The sequence below is a fragment of the Monopterus albus genome, unplaced genomic scaffold (assembly GCF_001952655.1).
Source record: "Monopterus albus unplaced genomic scaffold, M_albus_1.0 scaffold217.1, whole genome shotgun sequence".
Taxonomy (NCBI): Eukaryota; Metazoa; Chordata; class Actinopteri; order Synbranchiformes; family Synbranchidae; genus Monopterus; species Monopterus albus.
The window spans coordinates 218057-233819 of NW_018128097.1; the positions used below are offsets into that span (position 1 = coordinate 218057).

At 40.8% G+C, this 15763-nt stretch overlaps 3 protein-coding genes across 3 annotated transcripts in view; all 3 read right to left on the reverse strand.

The window, feature by feature from the left end:
- The window catches only part of c1qtnf2 (C1q and TNF related 2), a 2263-nt gene extending 818 nt beyond the window's left edge, over window positions 1-1445 (reverse strand). Inside the window, exons 1-3 of the mRNA XM_020619284.1 lie at window positions 1302-1445; window positions 690-947; window positions 1-269 (exon numbers count right to left, since the gene is read on the reverse strand). Coding sequence (XP_020474940.1) covers window positions 1-269; window positions 690-947; window positions 1302-1329 — 555 coding nt within the window. The 5' untranslated portion in view covers window positions 1330-1445. The remainder of the gene's footprint in view (window positions 270-689; window positions 948-1301) is intronic.
- A 984-nt stretch (window positions 1446-2429) lies between these two features.
- Window positions 2430-11851, reverse strand: slu7 (SLU7 homolog, splicing factor). Its single transcript, XM_020619291.1, has 15 exons — window positions 11673-11851; window positions 11252-11408; window positions 8949-9102; window positions 8782-8862; window positions 8469-8633; window positions 8020-8085; window positions 7771-7902; window positions 7469-7566; window positions 7314-7381; window positions 4456-4595; window positions 3718-3879; window positions 3510-3611; window positions 3321-3398; window positions 3089-3205; window positions 2430-2979 (listed from the first exon to the last, which is right to left on the reverse strand). Exons 2-15 carry the CDS (start codon window positions 11398-11400, stop codon window positions 2800-2802), a joined length of 1692 nt encoding a protein of 563 aa, XP_020474947.1. The 5' UTR covers window positions 11401-11408; window positions 11673-11851; the 3' UTR covers window positions 2430-2799.
- Window positions 11852-12776: 925 nt separating this feature from the next.
- The window catches only part of nsd1a (nuclear receptor binding SET domain protein 1a), a 12862-nt gene continuing 9875 nt past the window's right edge, over window positions 12777-15763 (reverse strand). The window contains exons 17-23 of the mRNA XM_020619251.1: window positions 15675-15757; window positions 15298-15567; window positions 15086-15202; window positions 14821-14962; window positions 14631-14737; window positions 14298-14502; window positions 12777-13990 (exon numbers count right to left, since the gene is read on the reverse strand). Coding sequence (XP_020474907.1) covers window positions 13197-13990; window positions 14298-14502; window positions 14631-14737; window positions 14821-14962; window positions 15086-15202; window positions 15298-15567; window positions 15675-15757 — 1718 coding nt within the window. The 3' untranslated portion in view covers window positions 12777-13196. The remainder of the gene's footprint in view (window positions 13991-14297; window positions 14503-14630; window positions 14738-14820; window positions 14963-15085; window positions 15203-15297; window positions 15568-15674; window positions 15758-15763) is intronic.

Here is a 15763-nt window from a genome sequence, read left to right on the forward strand (position 1 = left end):
GATCCGGCTGAAGCGGATGGGCATTCGCTCTTTAGGGTAGCTCTTTGTCACCGCCACAGAGAAGGCTGAACGGGCCTGACTGCCACAATTACACCCTCCTGGAGCTCCCTGCTGACCCACGTCACCCACCTCTCCCTTTTGTCCTTGTTTTCCAGCCACCCCTGATATTCCGCGTGGCCCCTTCAGTCCCCTAGGTCCAGCCTTACCAATAACACCCTCACGGCCTTTAACGCCTGGCTTACCTGGGTTCCCAGTCCTCCCTGAATCACCTGACAACAGAGACAAAATTATAACAATGAATATATTTTACTTAGCACAATAAAACCATGCATGCTTTACTGATTACGAATATCCAGTAGAAAGAGCCCAGAATAGCTGCTCTATCAGACTTTATACCTCACAGTTCATCATACCCTGAGAGGAACCTGCTGCCCCCTATCATTAAAAGGGGCACTGGGTTATCAGGTTAACACACACTGTCAGAAGAGCTGTGATATCTGTCTTAGCTTGGGAACTCTTACATGTAAGGGAACTAGAAGACAAGATCTGACACTGTGTATGAGATCGGAGCTCTGCTGGACTCATTTATCACAGGTATTCTTCATATTTGACAGTACAAGAAGCAACAGACTAAAAGAAATGCAAGAACTAAATCAAACATTGCCACAGAAAAGTCATTACATCACTACCTGGATCTCCCTTTTGTCCCTTATCTCCATCCTTCCCATCTGGGCCATCCTTCCCTGGCAGCCCCATGGGCCCCATGGGCCCTGGTGATCCAGGAGCTCCTGGGTTCCCTGTAGGACCTGCTGGACCTGGCAGACTGCAGGCCAGCTGGGAGGAGTGAATGGTAATGTTGTGACCCCTCTTTGATGAGGAAATCTTTGACTGGCAGACAACAGCTGGCAGCAAACAGAACATCAAACACATCTGGACTATAATGGCCACTGTGGAGTCACAAGAACAGGAAAAGTGATTGTTTACATTAAATACGATTTGGTCTTTGTGTACCAGTCATAATCAGATGATGCAAAGATAATAAACATAAAAATCTGCCAAGTCTGAGACTAAAACGAGAAGTGGTGGTGGCAGAGTACATGCATACTGCCTACTAATGTATCTAATCTGATGAAAAAACATTACATGTTCATCCTAATAGTGACGTTTTTCACTATGACTGCATGCTTACAGAGAAATATGATCTATCACACACCAGTTACATAAAAGTAAAGAATAACGTTTACAGCATGTTTTTGCAAAGGAAGTGCATCACATATTTTAAAAACACACGGACAACTCACCAGCTGAGAAACTATGGCCTATGGGCATTTTTCTGTTTTCTCCAAGTCCTTTTACTGCAAAAGAATGCACAAACCTTCCTACATGATTTTCCAATAATCGGGTGAGACAGCATGCTCCTGGAGAAGCGCTGCAGAGAAATGTGCAGCCCAGTGAATCACAGGCCATAACATCCACCCTGTTTAATCAAGTACACTGCCAAAAATATTTTCACCATGATGTCATCATGTTCAAGTCAGTGCAACTGTATTGCACAAGTGAAGAAATGACAAATCCCTTGTTCATAAACCTGTACTATGGGAAAATAGAGCTGCACGACAAACATGATGAAAAGTACAGAACAAGGTGATAGAATTAATTCCATATAATTATGATAAAGTTCCAAGTTTGTGTATTGTAAATTAGAAAAATCCCATAAGCATTTCACTGTTTCCAATTTCCATCAAGCTTCAACTGTAAAATCAACAGAATAACAAGGAGATCTGCAGGAGTGTATAAAGTACACTATGATTTCCACGTTTTGTTTACTGGTGTGAAGCAGAGCCAGAGAGCAGAGAGACCAACAAAAAACGTTCCAGATGTTGGGTGAGGCAGTACTCTGTGTTTAGCAATTTACTGTTTTACGTTTAAATGGAACCATGTGAACAGAAATGTCACAATACTGGTTGTTGTGTTGCAGATTTCTTTGGGATATTATTAGAAAAAAAAAACACAACTCACAATAAATATTATATTCAGGTCATACCTGATCAGCACATATTAGGCATACAGCAGCAAAAAAAGTATGCAACATTAATAGTCAGTGATCTCCACGATACTCATGAGAGCCAGACTGGTTCAGTGGCCAATTGTTGTTCAGTGTGCAACTTACACAAGAGTAAACTGAAAACTTGAAATCTCAAATAAATGGAATTTATATTGACACAGAGAAATAACATTTTAACCAGGTAATTAAACATTTTAACGGAAATCATATTAGATGCTAATTCTAATTCAAAGCATAATGTTTATAGGTCTCCAAGTGTGTCCTGAAGGGGGTCACTAGTTCAACTCTATCCTTTTATCTAACACTGGCACATATACAGTGACGCTACATAGCATCGTCCCTGTAAAACAAAAGACACAGTGTATTCAGACAAATATATTTTTATTATAAAATGCATTGATCTCAGTGAAATACCTTACTGTTACTAAGGGTGGACTATTTTATGTTTGACTGAAATGTGCTTAAAAGCATCCAAGAAAAGTGTCATTTTTACTTTTTAAATGTGGAACTGGTTAGGTGTAATTTCCTGATGCTTGAAAAATAAAAAAGGGCAAACAAAAACATAGAATATACTGTACACAGTTTATGCTACATTGGTGACCAAAAAGCAAATGTGTGCTGTAAATGTACAGGTTGAAAGTTGAGTTTTATAATTGGAGACTTTTTCCACTGAGCAGCTGCTCTTGTAGAGTCCGTAGGGAGAGTTTCAGGGAGTCAGCAGGGATAAGAGGAGCTCACTCTCCCAAGAAGGAAGCCATGGGATCATCCGGCCGGCTGCGTTTCATACGGAAGGCCTCCATCTCCTCCTCAGTGGGTGCCTTCACTTCCTGCAGACTGCTGTATGGCCTCTTCCTCTCATCCAGCTGCATTATTGCTTCTATGTGCTTCACCCACCTGTCCTCTGCTTCCAGTGCCTAGGAAGAAACAGAGAGCTGGTCAGTCAAGGCAATTAACCAAACCAGAGATACAGAAAAATGAGCAGAGACTCAGCTTTTGCCATCTTTAAACACAAAAACATTTTACCCTCTTCAGTTTCTCCTTCTTCTTCTCTTCATCCTCCGAATCACTGTTAGAGCCGTGCTTCTTGTTCTTTTTGCTCTTCTTTTTCTTCTTCTTCTCTTTAATCTTATCTCGATGCATCTGGTGATTGAAAACATTGACACGATGAACATATAATGATGTCTACAATTACCACTGGCAATAAAAAATCCCATATGTTCATTATCAAAATTTAAACCTCTTCATTTTCACTTACTTCCAGCAGAGACTTGGGCTGTTCTTCCTCCTGTGGCTCGGTTAGCGCCCCTTCAAATGGAGCACGGTCTGAGTTGTTCTGCAGGATATTAAAACAGAAAACAGTATGCATGTAAAGACTTTATTATAAAAGCTAATATACCATGTGTATCAAACAGAGGTTTTAAACACTGTTAGTTTATGTACTCACTATTCCAATTCCAACCTCTCCTGTACAGTAGCTTTGTTTGACCATGGAGTGACAGCACTTGTATCCCCAGCAGCCGTCCTTCCAGTACGAGCCCCAAATACACTACAGACAAAGAATAAATTTTTTTTTATTTTATTTTTTTTACATAAAACAGTGAATGAAATGTGACAAACTTAACAGGAGCCATAGCCTGTTGTGTCACCCTTACAGTGTGGTTGTTGATGAGCACGTCCTCCTCATACTTGGAGCGGGCGATGGCCTTCTCAAGTCCTTTCAGTACAGCGCCATGACGAGAGTACTCCGTATAGTCCTCCGTCTGGGCCAACAGCAGCTCCCGTGGTGGAGCATCCAAGAACTCTTCACCTCCATACTGATTGCCACCCACACAAGAGCATAAACACCATCAGTAAAATCATCAGCCAGTATGGTACTTACAGGCACTATACACTATTTTGGGCTTAAAGAAATGTGCTGATAATCTTTGGTTGTTGATCCAATCCTAGATCGCACTGCAAGAAACACCCACCGTCTTGGTGACCCAAGACAGCCGCTGTTAAAATTTTGACAGTGTGAGGAATTTGTGATCATACTCTCACAAGGTGACTGCTGCTACAAATTAGTGGAATTAAATAACACAGAATACAATGCAAGTGCCCATAAACACATGTACATAGGTACCAGACTGATAGTTACAATACTATATTATCTGTGGTAGGTGTCATTTTAAATGATGCTGAAATAAAAAATAAAAAGCATCTTTGCTTTTTCACAACAAATGAATGGATCATGTAAGATTAATGTAAAATCTGACTTTCTTTCAAATAGACTTAGTCGGTAGATATTGGAAACCTTGATTTTATAAGACCCTTGTCGCAGTGTAATGTAATGACTCTGCAAAAATGCCGTTTTGCAGTCTGCTTCCAGCCTGCTATTGTCAGGTATGTACCTTCTCCAGGATGCTCTCCCTCTGTTCCTCCTTGAAGTCCTCCTTCTTGACCTTGAAGGAGCGGTGGAGCAGCTCCAGCTTGGTGGGATCAGCCTGCAGATGCACCTCAGAGCCTCGCTCATAGGCTTCCCAGGCAAACACTGTCACAAGATGAAGCATTAACAGTGGTTACAGGATGAAGTATAAATACATGGTACATACAGTGGTGTGAAAAAGTGTTTGCCCCCTTACTGATTTCTTATCTTTTTGCATGTTTGTCACACTGTAATGTTTCAGATCGTCAAACAAATTTATATATTAGTCAAAGATAACACAAGTAAACACATCATGCAGTTTTTAAATGAAGGTTTTTATTATTAAGGGAAAACAAAATCCAAAACTATAGAGCCCTGTGTGAACAAGTGTTTGCCCCCCTGTCAAAACACTGGTTTATCGCACCTGAGTTCAATTTCTCTTGCCACACCTGTTCGCAATCAAGAAATCACTTAAATAGGACCTGCCTGACAAAGTGAAGTAGACCAAAAGATCCTCAAAAGCTAGACATCATGCCGAGATCCAAAGAAATTCAAAAACAAATGAGAAAGAGAATAATGGAGCTCTATCAGTCCGGAAAAGGTTATAAAGCCATTTCTAAAGCTTGGGGACTGCAGCACAAAAGACCCCACAACAACATCCAAAGAACTGCAGGCCTCACTTGCCTCAGTTAAGGTGAGTGTTCATGACTCCACCATAAGAAAGAGACTGGGCAAAAATGGTTTGCATGGCAGAGTTCCAAGACGAAAACCACTGCTGAGCAAAAAGAACATAAAGGCTCGTCTCAGTTTTGCCAGAAAACATCTTGATGATCCCCAAGACTTTTGGGATAATACTCTGTGGACAGACGAGACAAAAGTTGAACTTTTTGGAAGGTGTGTGTCCCATTATGTGTGGTGTAAAAGTAACACCGCATTTCAGAAAAAGAACATCATACCAACAGTAAAATATGGTGGTGGTAGTGTGATGGTCTGGGGCTGTTTTGCTGCTTCAGGCCCTGGAAGACATGCTGTGATAAGTGGAACCATGAATTCTGCTGTGTACCAAAATATCCTGAAGGAGAATGTCCGGCCATCCGTTTGTGACCTCAAGCTGAAGCGAACTTGGGTTCTGCAGCAGGACAATGATCCAAAGCACACCAGCAAGTCCACTTCTGAATGGCTGAAGAAAAACAACATGAAGACTTTGGAGTGGCCTAGTCAAAGTCCTGACCTGAATCCAATTGAGATGCTGTGGCATGACCTTAAAAAGGCAGTTCATGCCCGAAAACCTTCCAATGTGGCTGACTTACAACAATTCTGCCAAGATGAGTGGGCCAAAATTCCTCCACAGCGCTGTGGCAGACTCATGGCAAGTTATCGAAAACGCTTGATTGCAGTTGTTGCTGCTAAGGGTGGCCCAACCAGTTATTAGGTTTAGGGGGCAAACACTTATTCACACAGGGCTTTGTAGTTTTGGATTTTGTTTTCCCTTAATAATAAAAACCTTCATTTAAAAACTGCATGATGTGTTTACTTGTGTTATCTTTGACTAATATATAAATTTGTTTGACGATCTGAAACATTACAGTGTGACAAACATGCAAAAAGATAAGAAATCAGTAAGGGGGCAAACACTTTTTCACACCACTGTATCTGTCTGAGAGTGAATGTAAATTGTGTGGTATCTCAGCTCATCTTTACATTATATTAGAGCAGTGCACACAACTGGAAAAAATATTCTAACATTTACAGCCATAATACCTCTTATCATTCAAATAATATTACTAGGGCTACTACTAGGGATGTGTGCTCAGCCCATTGCTCTTCACACTGGACTGTGACCCACCACAGAACATAAAAAGACTATCTCTGCTGTTTTGGGTCTTGTTATATTACATGTAAACCTGCTGCTGACTGTTTTTACCGTCATATCTGCTGCTGTTGGTCATTTGCACTACTGTTCATGTGCATCTCAATCTCACAACCACCTGACAGTCTTCTTCTTATTATTTGCACAACTGTCACTGATTGTACATGGTTTGAGTCATGGGTTCTACCATTGAGTTTTTATCCTAATCACTTTGACTTAGTTTTCTTATTCTTTTTAGTCCATTTTTACTCTACTTTATTCTATTTTAATTTCGTAAATGGTATGGCATTCAATACTAGGCGAGAGAGAAACTGTATTTCAATTTTCTGTATGTCCGGCACATATAGTGAATTGAAAATAAAAATCTTTGATTTCAGTTTTGGCTGTGTCTGCTAGCTAAGGCAAGGTGATGTTAGGCTGCTATCACTCACACTATTAAAGCAATTACAGCATAAATATCAACTATGTAAAACTATTCATGCTGTGTGAACAGGCTTTACCTCTTTTAAGATGTGGTTGTAACCTTTATTTTAAATGTTGCAGATGCTCCTTCAGTTACAATATGTCAAGGATAACAATGATTTTGTTTATAACTCGCATGTGCTTTACTGTCCTGTGCAATAATTCCCTTCTTTTGATTTTGCCCAAATAGATCTTGGCAGTCATATGACTAAAGTGCAAACCAAATCCAATAATGTTAACAACAATATAAATGGTTTGAGATGTCTCCAACGACATCTTGTCTTGACAACACATACACACTTGCAGCTATGTAAATGCCACATTGTTCAACCATATATTTAAATACAAGCACAGCTGGTCTGGTGCTACTAAAAGTATAAGTACAGCACCAACATACCAATAATCCCAGAAAACATAAAACTGTTTTATCACTGAAGTAGCAATAATATACTTGCCATTTTTGTAAGATGAAGGACAATAGAACAGAGCTAGAAAATATCTTGGTCACTTACACTGTGTTTGAGCCATCGTGATTGTGTCGCCAGAATAGCGAACAAAGTTGTCGCCAGCGTATCCGACTCTGTCAGACAGAACAGCTTATAAGTTATTACAGTGTAAACCAGTAAGCAGAACTGAGTTGTCAGGAAATTGGGTGGCAGTAACATACTCGTCAGGGTTCATGCCAGTACTGGAGTAAGGGTTCTCTCTCATAGCTCGAGTCTTTGGATCATAGTAGGCTGAATTTGGATCCAGATTTCTCAAGTACTGTGGGAGACAGACATGAAAGGTTCTGATTACATACGGGTTAATAAAATTCTCTCAACTCTCACTTAAATCAACAGCTTTAACAGTGATGAGCAAATGTTTCCTCTGTATTCATTTAATTCAGCAAACATCCATCACAAAAAACAAGTATGACAGTTAGAAAGCTAAAAGTAAATAACAGATCAACAGTCATGTTTCTCTTACTTTAGCTGTGTCTTCTCTGATACGCAGATTCCTGACTGTGATTCGTCTCTTAGAATCAAAGTTCTGACCGGGCATGTCAATGTCATCTGCGTACTTATCTTCATCCTCACCTTCACTGTCATGTTCTCGCTCCTGCAGAGAAAAGATTCAAGGAAATAAATAAGTAAATGGCAAGATCTGCATTTTATTTCTTTAAAAAATATAGAGATTTTATCCATAACTATTATCTTGACATTGCTGAACACTTACACTTTGGTCCAGTTTTCCTGAGGCTAACTCATCCTGAAGTTTCTGTGCCTTCAGTGTCCTTTTGGCCTGAGAGGCAGAAACAAAGACAAAGTCAGATTCATTAGTGCACTGGAAATAGATAACACAGTTACATGCGATGTTTTTGAACATAATGGTGCCATCACAACTAATTTGAGTCCCAGTATCTGGAACTGAGCATCACTTCTGACTTCAACTTGCCCTCAGTTAAGTTGGATGGGTTTAGCTTTGTAAGAATCATGGGTTTCTGGTGGTTAATTGGTCCAATTACCAATAAAAATCCCCATGTTCATTGTTTCAAGTTGCTTTGTATTAACTGAGGTTGTAATGGAGTTATAAGGTTCCAAGTTTGTTTTTCTTCTTCTCAATAAACCAAATAAAGTAAATGCTCCAGATTTCAACCACACTAAATCTACCACTGGACCGCTTACTAGATCAACTTTGGCGTACTCTTCCACAATGCGCTGGTGTTCCTCTGGGTCATAACCATTCCAACGATCCCGCTTCCCATCATAGTCCAAACTGAGCTGGACCTGACTGTGTTCATCTGGAGCAATGCTTGTGCCTGTGTACCTTGCCCCAACTTTTCTGGGTCGCTGGTTAGACAAAAGTGAAGGTCAGGGATTAACATTTAATTATAAGGAAATACCCTTTGTATAAAATAAAGGATTAGAAATGAGTCAAAGGTAGCCTAACTGTTTTGAAAATTCTTTCAAAAGATTTTTTAAATTTTTTTATTTGTACCTCCAAGCAGTCTTTCTTCTTGTGTGTCATGGCGCCACAGTTTTCACAAGCTCCCTTACGAAACTTAGTGACAACATCAGTCTGTGTGGAAAAAGAACATTAAGCTATTAACTGTAAAAGTGCATTTGTTATAGCTATATGAAAGTAAGTTAATGATTCATCCTCACCTCTTGCACTCCTCTCTTATACCAGTCTCCAATGGCTGAGTATTGCATATGCTTTTCATCCTGGGGTCTCTGATGCTTTAGTGTGGGTCTTTTGGATGGGTCAATATACCATGGCACTGAAGAGATATACTGTGGGATGTGAGGGTTTATGTCCCTGGAGAGAAGAGGCATATTAATGTTACAGCAGCAGCTTGAGGACTTTAGTCAAGTTTGAGGAAACTACCTGACTTATCAGATGGGCCTTTCGCATTGTTCATGTAATAAGAAAAGGAAGGCATAAATGTAAAACATAGCCTTGTTTACACCTTGTTAGTGTTCACTCAATTTTGGCAGCTGTATGCTTCCAGAGTTGGTTGTGTTAAAAATACTGTGCATGAACAATATACCACTACACCAATTAATTTTGGGTTTCATTACCAAAGGAATGGCTGATCTCCATGTTCTTTTGGTTTTTAGGCACTTGATGTCATGTCAGGATATGTTTTTAAAATTTCAGAAAACTACCAGTTGTATTTACAAACTGAATGGTAATGAAAGCTCTTTACAAGTCAGGAATGATATTAATTCTATTATTACATTGTGGTAATGTAACCCTAAATTTCAGGACTACCTCTTTAATCAACTGTATGACATTCTGAAACAGTGGTCTCATAGGCAGACCACTTATGACCATGATGTAAAGCAGGGGTAGGCAAACTACGGCCTGCGGGCCACATCTGGCCTGTTGGTCCTTTTAATCCGGCCCAGCGAAGATTGGTACAGGATTGTCCAAATCAAATCATATCATAATTATGACTGTATTCATTTGACCTTGTCCTGTAATGCCTGGCGTTCCACCAGGTGGCGCATTAGGTGCGGTGATACATTGACTTGATTTTGCGGAGCCAGGGCTACTCTCAGTTATTACTCTGCTACTGCTCTGAACCCATCTGCAGCAATGAGTGGGCCAAAGAAAAGAAAAGTCGACAGCGAGTGCCAAGTGTTCAATAACGAATGGACAACTAAATATTTTTTACTGAAGTCCAGTCAAAGGCTGTATGTCTTATTTGCCAAGAAACCGCTGCAGTTTTAAAGGAATACAACACCAGCCATCACTTTTCTACCAAGTATGCTAATTATGCTAACAACCAGTCAACGCAGGGAGAGGACTTGTATGACAGAGTGTCGGGGGTCATCGAGAGGCACAAGCTACCTTGGAGTATGCTTGCCAACGTTACCACAGATGGATCGCCAAATCTGACTGGGAAAAATGTCGGGCTACTCAAAAGAATCCAGGAGAGGGTGAAAGAGGACAACCCTAAGCAAGAGGTAATTTTCCTACACTGCATAATCCACCAGGAAGCACTGTGTAAATCCGTACTGCAGCTTGACCACGTAATGAAGACAGTTGTAAAACTCATTAACTTTATTCGAGCCAGGGGACTTCAGCATTGTCAGTTTATTAAGATTCTTGAAGAAACTGACGCTGATCACCAGGACTTGCTTTATCACACTGTCCGCTGGTTAAGTTTGGGGAAAGTATGTCAACAAGTGTGGGAGTTCAAACAGGAGATTAGCTCATTTTTGGAGCTTTTGCTGGGGACATACTGACACATAATGAGCTGAACGTGAAGCTACAAGGGAAAGATCAGTTTGTGCAAGAAATGTTCACAAATGTCAGAGCCTTCAAAACCAAGCTAGCTTTATTCTCAAAGCAAATGTCAAATAAGTCATTCGCTCATTTCCCCACACTGGCTACGCTGAAAGAGGCCCCTCGACATGTGAAAAAAACACAGGAAATCACTGGACGACCTACACGGAGAATTCTGCTGTCGGTTCTCCGATTTTGGAAAAATTGACAAGTCACTTCAGCTGGTGTCATGTCCCTTCACACAAGACCCTGAAACGGCGCCACAGGAGTTGCAGTTGGAACTGATTGATCTCCAATGTGACACCGTCTTAAAGGAGAAGTTCAACTCTCTTAAACTGGATGAGTTTTATGCTTCATTAAGTGCAGCCAAATATCCAAACATCCAGAAGATGGCACAGAGGATGCTGGTGTTGTTTGGCTCTACCAAAAAAGGGTGATCAACAACACTGTTCCCACTAAAAGTGAATGTAAGTATTAACACTGTAATGCCTTTTATATGTTTATGTTTGATATGTATGCATCTGGTGCTGGCCCGGCCCATCTGTCAAATTTCAAAAGTCAATGTGGCCCCTGAATCAAAAAGTTTGCCCACCCCTGTTGTAAAGTAACGTTAATCTGGAGCATTTCTTCAGATATTTAACAGAATCCCCTTTCTGTCCAAATATAAACTTACTTCCCCTCCTCGTCAACCTCAGCTGGAGCGTTTCCCAGCTTCCTCTGTTCCTCTAGCTCCTTCTTCTTCCTCCAATCCTCCCTGGTCATCTTCTTGGGCTCATCCAAGCCCACTATCCCCTCCGAACTAACGCTGTTCTCCTCGGTCATGGCTGAACCTGTCAGTAAAAACACACAGCAAGTTATCAACGTGGCCGTGTAACCGTAACCTAGTAACTAATGTGTCAGAACATACTGCTTCATTGAGCTGTCTTACTCATTTTCATTAAGCAGTGAATGCATTTGTTCAGAATTAAAGTTAGACCATCGTCATTGCAACGATAGCTAACCTAGCTAACGTTAGCTGTTTACAAGCTGAGTACAATGAACACATAAGAATTACTTCGCCTTTTACACACTGAATTAATCAATAACCTGGTTACCTTGTTGAGATCAAACAAATAACTCTTGAAAACGTAAATTTGTCTATCTTTTCTCTCGTGTTTATCTTCATCAGTTGTGTTTTGACTGACACACAATCGTCGCCATTTTACACTCAGCACAGCTACGTCGCGTCCTTTCTTCTTCTGTGGTGTTGATGTATGTGGTAGCAGCTGACGCCTGCGCCATTCGCCTTCATTTCCATCACGCTTGTTACATTGCTCACCAGTTTAATTCGATCTTTCTCTACGGTTTCATAACACGAGTGAAATGTCAGTTATGCTAATTTTACACAGTAGCAACTCAGTGTGTTAAAGAAACTAAAATACCGTACTTAAATTACAATTTTCAGCTACTTATTATACTTGCGTTATCCATTTTATGCGCTTTATACTTGGACCCCACCAGATTTCAGAAGCAAATATTGTACTTTTAACTTTCTAACGATTTAGTTACTTAGCATATTTAAATTAAGACTAACTATAATAAACAAAAAATATGTCTATGTTCCTATAGATTAGCTAACCAGTAGAACATAACCACTAATTAGCTACCCAGCAGAATATAAATCCTTCACTTTTTACCAGCATCAATTATAATCCAATGCTATACATACATTATACTTTTATTCTGATATTAGACATTCTGCATAATGTTGTAGGCGCCTTACATGTATTTATTGGACACATTTTTTGTCAAATTTTGAATGTTTGTAACAATGTGTTTCAGCACTGTAGTACTGGTGTATTTACTTTGAAAATGTCTTTCACCATTGTGAAATGGGGGCACAAGTACAAGTGAATAAGAACTTTGATTTTATTCTAATTCAATTAATGGAACAGTAGTGATGAATGTAACACTAATGATGTGATATCTGTGATGTTAGGTGTGGAATATCATTGTTTTATTTATCTCTGATCCTGAGCTCTCTTCAGAAGGGGAAAAGGATTAATTAATAGAAAGTGTTAAAGCAAAAAAAACGTTTTTTTTCTCATGAGAAGAATCATCTACAAGCATAACTCCAGTGGGTTTATTTTTGAATCCCTCAGAAGAACCAAGCGGTTATTGTTGTGCCTAAACTGTAACACAGACCAGTGAAAACACTATTTTTTAAAATCATTCTTGTAATTAGAAAGACAAGGTTAAGAGAGCACCAACATACTGTAAAATGTCCTTATGGCGACAGTTTGGTCAGGTGAAACTTCTCATCTTTTTTGTATGTTCCAAACATAATAAAAAGCCCCAAAATGTAAACAATGTTGAGAGAAAGAACCTAACAGCACCAGACACAAATAAACATATTGACAAAGTATAAAGAGATGGACTGAATCAGTCCCCAAGCCTTAGCACCAGTACATATCTCCACTGTCAGTCCAGCAGTCTGGGGATGAGAAGGCAATGCTGTACCAAAGTGAAGGCAGTGTAGCATTCAAGTAGGTACCAAAATACAGTATCAAACTCTTTTATCCTTTGAATATCTATTGAGAGTTTTTACTGAGTAGTTATCAAGGAATGGGTGGACCGAGTCATTTGTCATCATCTTCCACTCGCCCCCACTCCTCCAAGTCCTCCCCCTTCACCTCTCCATCATCAGCCTCTTCATCCACATAGTCACACCAACTGTCATAGACATCGTCTCCTTCATCCTCATCTTCCTCCAACAGGTCATCTCCATACTGCGGCTCGTCTTCATCATCTTCCACTATCTCCATTTCCTTCATCTCATCATCTTCCTCCTCCTCTTCCTCTTCTTCCTCCTCCTCCTCCTCCTCCTCATCATCATCGTCGTCATCCTCCACCTCCTCCATTTCTAAACCACATACATCCCCGTCCTCCACCTCACCATCCTCTCTCTCGTCTCTAGAGGAGGTAGGAGTGGAAAGTGCTTTCCCATCAGTCCTGTCTGTGAGGTACGACCTACTGGATGGGATGAAGCTTGAGGTAGCAGTCTTTGTGTTGATGTATAGACGAGGAGGGGGTTCCTGCCTGACCGGCGCTTTTTGGTCGGGAGAGGAAGGGATGAAAGCAGAAGAAGAAGTGGTCCTTCTTGAGTTCGGGACCAGTGAGGGAGAGAAAGGTATAGTCGTGGCCCCTGGTCTCACAGAGGTTATGGTGGGCACGTATTCACGAATCTCCCCTGGCTCCAGCGGGTCGGGCCCACAGGGGTCGTGCTCACTGCAGGATAGCTTGCCATCCAGCTTGGAGATGAAGAGCATGCCCTCACGATGCTCCTTACAGTATGAGCTTGGGCACATCTCACAAAACGAAGCCGCTTCTTTACCACAGACATCACACTGGTGCCATGGACACTCCCACCGCCCTGCAGACAACATTCAGTCATTACTCAGGACAGAAAATATCTTAAGGTTTTTTTTTTCTTAGGTTAATAGGCATATATTAAGTTTTGTTTGTCAAAAGAAAATTTTCCAAAGATTTCCAAAATAAGGAACTTCATTAAGTCATTAAATCATTTCTTTATTACTTTATAAATAAATTGAAATTGAGTGCAATATTCAATACTTCAGTATGGCTACACTACAATTTAGACTCAACAGTGGCCCTTTGGTAGCACAATATGGGTTTCAAGTCGCCCTCACATAAACAGTACCAGTCCTGTTTCTACTTGCCTGCAGGCCTCTTGGCCAGATTGAGACAGTCAGCATGATAAACCTTAGGGCAACCCGGCTTCTTACAGGACACTATCTGTCCCCCGTCACCACAGCTGAAGCACTCATCTTCCCTCTCCTTGGTCACTTCTTGCTTGGTCTTCTTCTTCATGGGGACCTTTCTTTTCCCTTCCTTAAGTTTCATCTTCTCAGCTGATGGCTGGTTCTGTGCAGGGACAAGAAAAAGAGGGTTACAATGCAGCTCTTCTTTTAAGTTGTAAATTTAAGCAAGGGTGGTCACCTGTAGGGTGAAACTGTTCCCAGAACTAAAACATTTTAAATCTAAGCTTTTACCTTTGGCCGGACACCCAGAAAACCACTGCAGTTGGGTGCTCCACATTTACAGACAGTTTTCCCATTGCCAAGGCACTCCAGGTTGTAATTGAAAGTCAGCTCCACACCTAAAGCATATGTTGCATTAGCTCTGTTGTACAATTCTATAAAATAGAAAATACCAGAAAGTCTCATGACCTGTCATTCAAACCTTTTGGGATGTCTTGGAGAGCAAACAGACCCACCCTGGTGTCCCCATTCACAGTCCACTTTTGAGTCTCACAGTTTGGCTGGCAGCTGTGGTTCATGAAGCGAGCCTGGTTCCCTTTTGGCCCGGCATCAATGATTCGGTCCTGGCATAGCAAAATACAGACTTGTTTGCACAAAGCATTTGACCTACATTATGAATTAATTGTGTTGCTGAACTGTATCTATATACAGATTGCTGTGTTTGTGACTATCATCCTCATAATCACCTTGTCCAGTGTAAGCATGTAGAAGTTAGAGATGTCATTCTCCTGGGCATGTTTGATCCTGGCTCGACATTCTTCTTCATCTATCATTTCTCCTACATATTCACTCACAAAAGCTCCCTGGGAAGCAAGAGAGAAAAACAAAAATTATAAAAAAATATGAATAATTATAAGATACTAACCACAATTCCTTTGACTTATTTCTTCTAACCTACCTTCTTGATGTCGGACAAACCACGTAAACCCCACCCGCGCGACAGTGTCCTGAAAATCTCCACAGGTGTGTACTGGCGCTTTGTGAAGGCCTGGTTCTGACATCGCTCTCCTGCTACACACACCTGAGGGTGGCACTCGTACATCAGCATGCGGTTAATGCACTCCGAGTCGACGCCGCAGGGGTTCTCATCAGTCGCCTTACAGTTACAGCGTGGGATCTCTGATAGGTCAGCTGTGATGATCTGCACCTTCCCAATGGGCCGGTTTACCTATGAATCACAGACAATGCCATGATTGTTTTTTCAAACATAGAAGTTACAGGACTGGTCCTTGCTCAAGACAGAAATAGATGAATGAGTATGTGATGACACAGTACCTTAATGTGCCTGTATGGAGGAGGTTTCTTGTCATTCTTTCTGTCCTCCTGAAGCTGCTTCATTTCCTTTTCTGCCTGTATTTCTCTGA